At 34.9% G+C, this 6617-nt stretch overlaps 3 protein-coding genes across 5 annotated transcripts in view; 2 read left to right on the top strand and 1 right to left on the bottom strand.

Moving 5' to 3' along the window:
* The window catches only part of LOC101242013 (cGMP-dependent protein kinase 1-like), an 11581-nt gene extending 5916 nt beyond the window's left edge, over nucleotides 1-5665 (top strand). The window contains exons 12-22 of one of the 3 annotated variants that reach the window (XM_026835779.1): nucleotides 554-673; nucleotides 893-2201; nucleotides 2277-2380; nucleotides 2525-2668; nucleotides 2732-2827; nucleotides 3046-3471; nucleotides 3806-3906; nucleotides 4885-5008; nucleotides 5105-5231; nucleotides 5284-5378; nucleotides 5439-5665. In XM_026835779.1, the coding sequence (XP_026691580.1) occupies nucleotides 554-673; nucleotides 893-1039 (267 nt within the window). In that variant the 3' untranslated portion in view covers nucleotides 1040-2201; nucleotides 2277-2380; nucleotides 2525-2668; ... (5 more) ...; nucleotides 5284-5378; nucleotides 5439-5665. Of the gene's footprint in view, nucleotides 1-553; nucleotides 674-892; nucleotides 2202-2276; nucleotides 2381-2524; nucleotides 2669-2731; nucleotides 2828-3045; nucleotides 3472-3805; nucleotides 3916-4884; nucleotides 5009-5104; nucleotides 5232-5283; nucleotides 5379-5438 lie in introns of all 3 variants that reach the window. The other 2 variants (XM_026835780.1, XM_004226453.4) reach the window with 2 other exon arrangements.
* On the top strand, nucleotides 2101-5536 carry LOC100183326 (monocarboxylate transporter 2-like). The gene is made up of 9 exons (XM_026835822.1): nucleotides 2101-2201; nucleotides 2277-2380; nucleotides 2525-2668; nucleotides 3046-3239; nucleotides 3409-3471; nucleotides 3806-3906; nucleotides 4885-5008; nucleotides 5105-5231; nucleotides 5439-5536. The coding sequence occupies exons 1-9, from the start codon at nucleotides 2101-2103 to the stop codon at nucleotides 5534-5536; spliced, it is 1056 nt and encodes a 351-aa protein (XP_026691623.1).
* Nucleotides 5666-5704: 39 nt separating the features above from the next.
* LOC100185695 (manganese-transporting ATPase 13A1) overlaps nucleotides 5705-6617 on the bottom strand; it is a 13286-nt gene continuing 12373 nt past the window's right edge. The window contains exons 26-27 of the mRNA XM_009861290.3: nucleotides 6344-6487; nucleotides 5705-5983 (exon numbers count right to left, since the gene is read on the bottom strand). Coding sequence (XP_009859592.1) covers nucleotides 5873-5983; nucleotides 6344-6487 — 255 coding nt within the window. The 3' untranslated portion in view covers nucleotides 5705-5872. The remainder of the gene's footprint in view (nucleotides 5984-6343; nucleotides 6488-6617) is intronic.

Here is a 6617-nt window from a genome sequence, read left to right as displayed (position 1 = left end):
ATAGGAATGAATAGTGGTCCCATCTTCTCCCACCCTACTGTATGCATAGTATTATAATTACTAATTATTTTTAGCATATCAATAGGGTATATTTTATTGCCCTGTGGCACAGTGGTGTGTGGTCTTTCCTTTTACCTACACACACAAGAAGAACATTATAAACATTTTAAGCAAGACAAAGTATCTTAGCATTGTCACGGGGCAAAGTCTTTCAGCATTGTTTATAAATGCAAACATTGTTACACATGGGTTACAGGAAACAATCAAGGCACATAGATTTTACGCCAGCGGTATAGTCACATGACAGAAATACCAATCTTTATACATTAGTTTAATTTAGACAATTGTATACATTAAATATCTGTGCTCAAAGCACACTCAACCTTTCCCTTGACGACTTGCACCACTACCATTGTTAGCCTATGTATTTATAAGCTTAACAGCGAGATTGTTTGCTAAAAAATGTTATATATTAATTAATAGTTGTGAAAACATATTAATTAATAGTTGTGTCATTCTAAGGCTTCGAAATTTTAAACTTGTTATTGTTTAGGAACAAATTAGAAGCAATGCCAAGCATATCATCACAAGTCTTTGTCGTCTTAAAGCTGCCGATAGACTTGGAAACTCATGGCGGGGGGTAAAAGAGATTCAAGACCATATGTGGTTTGGGGTAAGCTTGTTTGCTAGAAAGTTTCTAAGAATTTTCTTCTATTTTTTTTTTTGTCAAGCTGTATCATTATTTTGAAAATGAAGCCTTTACTTAATTTAAAAAAGGGGGGGAAAGATAGTAGATAAATCGTGGTATTAAAAAATGTGTTGGAAATGTACATTGTACCTATAAATAGTGCATTTAAAAGCCTATTTTAGTATAAACATATGTTTTAACTAGGCTTTCAATTGGGATGACTTACGAAATTGGAAAATAAAAGCCCCTATTATAACCTTTGTGGATGGTCCCTTCTATCTTGGCAACTTTGATAATTTTGACGAAGACTTCGAAGATACAAAAGACAAAAAGGATAAAAAGAAAAAGTAACGGAAAAATTACAGCTGATTTTTTATGTGGCTATGCAAAATGCGGGATTGAACAACAAAAAAGTATGTTTGGATTTTAAAACATAGATGATTAATGGCCAAGGCTGAATTTTTGAAACTAGGACTTTTAGTTAATTTAAATAATAAAGCGTTTTAATTTATTCAAAAAAGGGTAAACCGTCCTATAATGTGATTACAGTAAACTTAAAACAAATGTCAAGCTTTTGGAACAACAATACGTCGGTTTTTGAAAGAAAACCAGCCCTACTATTATCACATACATTTATTATCAAGGTCAACATTTTCTCAGTGTTATATCTTAGTTAAAGTATTAATTTACAGTTGCTGTACCTGTGGTTCCATTACATGTTCCAATTAATGTTTTGAATTGTTTACAATTTGTTGTCTACTTTACATGTTTGCCAGTTTGAAAAACACACACTAAACTCGTTTTGTTTTTAGCATTGTTATAAAGCATATACATTTTTTTCTATTTATGTACTTGGGTTTATGTTAATGCAATATTTAACTGTTCTTCCTAGAATGTCGGTATAATTTTTACTGTACTGTCATAATGTGTATTATAAGTTTGGCTATATTGATGCAAAATTCTTTAAAGAAACTATACAAGACCAAATGTCTTTTGTTAAATAAAAGTTTGAAACAGATTTAATGCAAAGCAACTGCATGCTTTCTTCAGTAAGCAGTATTAGAAATTTGATATATACAGTTTTGAGCTGTAAATGGAAATAAAGGTATGAGCATAGCAACTTTAGACACACGTTAAAATTTTTTCAGTTAAATATTTTGGGAATTTGCCTTGCGTTTAAATGTGTTGCGGGTTTAAAAACAATGCAGATGCGTTTTTGTTGTTTATCTTGAACAGGCGGGTCAAACGCAAACGAGAGTGTTGAGAAAAAGTTTTTAATTTGGAATTAGAATCTTTCTTCTACTGCTTACAGTTTATTTGAGAGGACGTTTAGTTATTGTTCTCACGTTGACCCATGGCGAATTCATTAGGTACTTGGCTTTAGTCTGTACAGTATTGCATCTGTTTACAATATGGAGAAAGAAATGCCAGGACAGCCATTGGAAGGCGGGTGGGGATGGGTTGTTGTGTTATCAGGTGCTATTGTGTATGGACTGGTATTTGGATCAGTAAGGTAATTTATTAATTCCGAGCATGGCTTTTCCATGAATGTTTACTAGTTGCAAAGTATAATATGAGAAATACACAGATGCCAGAGTGTTCTATTTGTTCCTATCATGAATGAATTTGAATCTGATTACTCGAATGTAGGCTGGGTTTCGGCAATATTAACTGCTGGATTGGCAATCGGCGGTAAGTATGGTATGGTTGCTATATTTAGTACGATGATGCAATGCGTTTTCCGCACATGGATATGTTCAAGTCAGCAGTACTAACTACTAGGGCCTAGGCGATTGTTAAGATCGTGTAATCAAATATAAACAAAGCTGTTTTAAGGCATGATTTCTGCATCCGTTATGGCAAAGTTTGGACATCGTTCTGCAGTTATAATTGGCGGTTTAATTTCTGGTGCATCGTCTATAATTGCGTCGTTTTCTACTTCAGTCGTAATGCTGGTAATATTTGCTGGACTGCTACAAGGTATGTATATGGATGAAGCAATAACGTTGTGTATCCGGTAACAATGCAAATATTACGTTATAGGAATTGGATACGGCATCTCTTTTGTGGCAACGCCTGTAATTATCGGATATTACTTCGCAAAGCGTAGATCTTTGGCCACAAACTTCGCCAGCATGGGTATAATGATGTTGTTCGTTTACTTAAGCCAAAATAATAGTCAATGTATTTAGCGAACCGGTTCTATAATCTATTTCTCCAGAGAATTAATTTCCGCCCAAGGCTGTTTTAGTATTTCTTCGAATTAAGTAACACTGATGTATTAGGCTATTAGGTTTAGTATATTCATGTTGTTTAGTAACGAATCTATCAGCAAGTGAAAATTGTTTTATTTACAGGGGGGTCTCTTGGAACATTTTTAATTTGTCCGCTAAACGGACTTTTCGTTGAACAGTTTGGCATACACGGGTACTTCTTAATCATGGGGGGCCTCTATTTCAACCTGTGTGTCGTTGGATCGCTTATGCGTCCCCTGGAATTGTCACGTTCGTTGGCGAAACCAAAAGAACCAAAACCGGCGACCGAAATGCGTGTGATTGAAGAACTGTCACCTGGACGTGACACAGACGATATAGAAACCGATGAGATTCTGAAAAGAAGATAATACAGAAATCTCGGAAGAAAAAATTCAAATAGAGCGGGAAATATCATTAGGAAATCTACTAAAAAAGAAACCCTTCTTGGTGTATTGCATTTCACAGCTTGTGTTTTTAGCGGGATTTCTCACCTCGCAGCTATATATTGTACCTTACGCAGAAATTGAGGTAAGTGTACAACAGTGATATGTTGTAATTTTATTACTTGAGCAAATTGTAACTACGCATTTTTCAAATATGGAACGCTTCACGATTTTGCGTGTTTTTGCATTTGGACAAAACACTTAACAGCATTTGCTTCAACCGAGTGGACATTAACGGGTTGTCTCAATTTTCAGCCATGCAAAAAAATATATTATAAACGTTACATAATATACGTGGTAACTCGTAAGCTGGCACTATAGGTAAATAACCTCCGTGTTATAACGACTGTTGTTGCCAAGCAATGATAAAGCAAGTTACATTCAATCCTGAAAATGTTTAAACTTTAATGCTGTTACAGGTACAGATCCCATCAGTCAAAGCTTCTCTTTTGATGTCTATCGCAGCAGCAGCTGAAATTGCATCAAGAGTCGTGTTTGGTATTCTTGGTGACATGAAACGGTAAGCGAGGTAAGGTGACAAACTAGTTGCCTGTAGTTTTCCATTAGCTTTTTGGCCTCAGTTCTTAGAATGTAATAGGTAAATGGCCGGCTATATAACGTTTGCATATCTATAGTTTTGTATAATCTATTGTCTATTTGCCATTCGTTCGGCTATAGCAGTAAAATTTGCCCGGCTGTGCAGCACAGCTTTTGTCTATAGTTTTAAAAAATCCATTGTTTAATTGACTTTTATTTTAAAAGAATGGCAGTAAAATATAAGTCCCCGGCTATGAACAACGTTTTGCTATAATAGCTTTGTAACATCCATCGTTTATTCGCCTTTCATTCTAAAAGAATGGCAGTAAAAATTAAATTCCTGGCTATGCATGACGTTTGCCTTTAGTTTTGTTAAAACCATTGTTTATTTGCTTTTCGTTCTAATAAAATGGCAATAAAACCCGGCTTTGTATAACGTTAAATGTATTGTATAATAATGCATATATATATTTGCAAGGCGAAACATCGGGGTTGTGTATCTGCGGGTTAGCGTTGAATAATTGAAACTGTGTACAGTATATTGTCATTTGTGAAAAAACATTGGTTATATTGGAATAGATAATACTCACAAACGTTATTGTAAAACGGGACGTTCAAAATTGCAAAACAGATATACGTCTTTCGCAACGTCATATGATGTAGTAGTGTGGGGTAAGATGGGACACCATTAGCACATACACCCATATTTCCTGAACGTGTTTTAAACAATCAACACTCGTAAGAAAAATTCTTAATACAGTACATACAAAAATACAAACAAGACTGAAATATATGACAAAAATCTTTGAAGCCTTATATTTGAATGTAAAACCGACAGTCGTTATAACATGAATTTTCTGTTTTATACACCTCGCGCTTACGAGTTTTCATGTATGTTACTGTCTTTTGAGATGATCATTTTTTGGATTTTCGTCTTTATTCTTTATTATGTTTATTCCAGTATCAATCGAGTTCTTATGTATTCCACCGTCCTACTGGTGCTTTCTGTCTGTGGTATCTCCTACACATTCATGAAATCCTTTGAAAGTCTAGCTGTGGCAGCAGGTGTGTCGGGTCTCTTTCAGGTAATAATACAACGCACAGACGCGTCCAGGCTTTGCATTACAATGTACGTAAAAATGACTACTTAAAATTAGACAAACACAAGCTTTTTTCAACAGGGCGGATTTTCTGGAATTTCAATCGTGATTCTTGCCGACTTAGTGGGTCTCCAGTATTACGGCATGGCACTTGGCTTGAGTACAGTTATAAATGGCATCGGAACACTTATAACGCCACCGTTAGTCGGTATGAATAATAAAATTCTCCATTAATTTAAGCACTAATAGTATATTACCAGGGATGGCGGTCAATGCGACGAATAGACCAAGCACTGCATTATATATCAGCGCAGGTTTGTTGTTTATAGGAGCAATACTCACGTATATGATACAGGTAATGCTGTGTAAAGATAACTGAAACATCCCAAAAATAAAGTTTTACTTCTCGAAACAGGTAACGATTGTACTTCAACGACGACGAACGAGACGTACGATTTAAAAGAAGAACAGCAACAATTTCGCCACGCTGCTTTAGATTTGGTTGATTCCTAAATAAACAAACCAGCATACCGTTTTACCCGCAGTTTAATAACGTTTTTCATTTCCGCACATTTACCGTCATATGGCTTTGTTTTATTTGAGTACTGCTTTCTACACAAAATACACAATACAAATTGTAAATCTGATTCTAATTTACTTTTACAATTGCACCAAACCGCTTGCATATAACTTTAATATTTATTTCACTTCTGAACCGCACAACACATATTTTTTAATTAATTTGTCTATTTTATAAAGAATAGCGATAGCAACTGGACAGAACCGTCACAAGGCAGCAGAAATCCGCTTTTTCTTCATCCCTCTATATTTGAACCAGCAGAATATATATTACCACAGCTTTCGTAGTTTACCTGTGCCAAGTACATACCGAAGCGTACGATCAATGGACCAGGTAGAAAGCAATATACCTGCCACAACTTGTAGGACGATCATACGGAACTGCAGACAGTTTATAAATTTTTAAATCGATTGTAACTTTAAGTAGAAAGAAAGCTATAGTAAATTAGTAGGGTGGGGTAAAATGGGAAATTTTACTCTTTTTCGTCGTATTTAGTGGTAAACAACAAAAGAATCACAGAATTAAAGACTTAAATATAGGTTGTTAATTGTTAAAAACACGATTAGAAAATATAGGATTAGCTTCTAAAGGTATACCATCTTACCCCACAGGACTATATACATTATACAAGCGTGCATGTATGAAACAGAACACCTGTGTTAAAACGACTGTCTATCCACCATACGAGGATAAAGCAAGATATATTAATTCATTTAAAATATATGGTCAACTATACGAACCTCATTCTCAAAGTGTACGATTTGGAATTGATCATTTATGTCTGGAACAAAATCGGAAACCAGCACCAACATAAATGCAAAGGCACCGGATAGACTGTATAGTAAAGCTTTGTTCTCTAGTAAGCTCTCCATAAATGGGTTGCCCTGTTAATACAAGCGGGACATCAAAAACAATTTAAAAGGTTACTTTTTTATGGGTGAGGTCCTACGACGAAGTACGTCAAAGACTTTTTATCACAATTTAAACAATTGGTATTTTTATTTCTAGTAGTAT

The sequence above is a fragment of the Ciona intestinalis genome, chromosome 9 (assembly GCF_000224145.3).
Source record: "Ciona intestinalis chromosome 9, KH, whole genome shotgun sequence".
In the NCBI taxonomy this organism is placed as follows: Eukaryota; Metazoa; Chordata; class Ascidiacea; order Phlebobranchia; family Cionidae; genus Ciona; species Ciona intestinalis.
The sequence above is the reverse complement of the archived record's forward strand: the minus strand, read 5'-3'. Positions and strand labels throughout refer to the sequence as shown.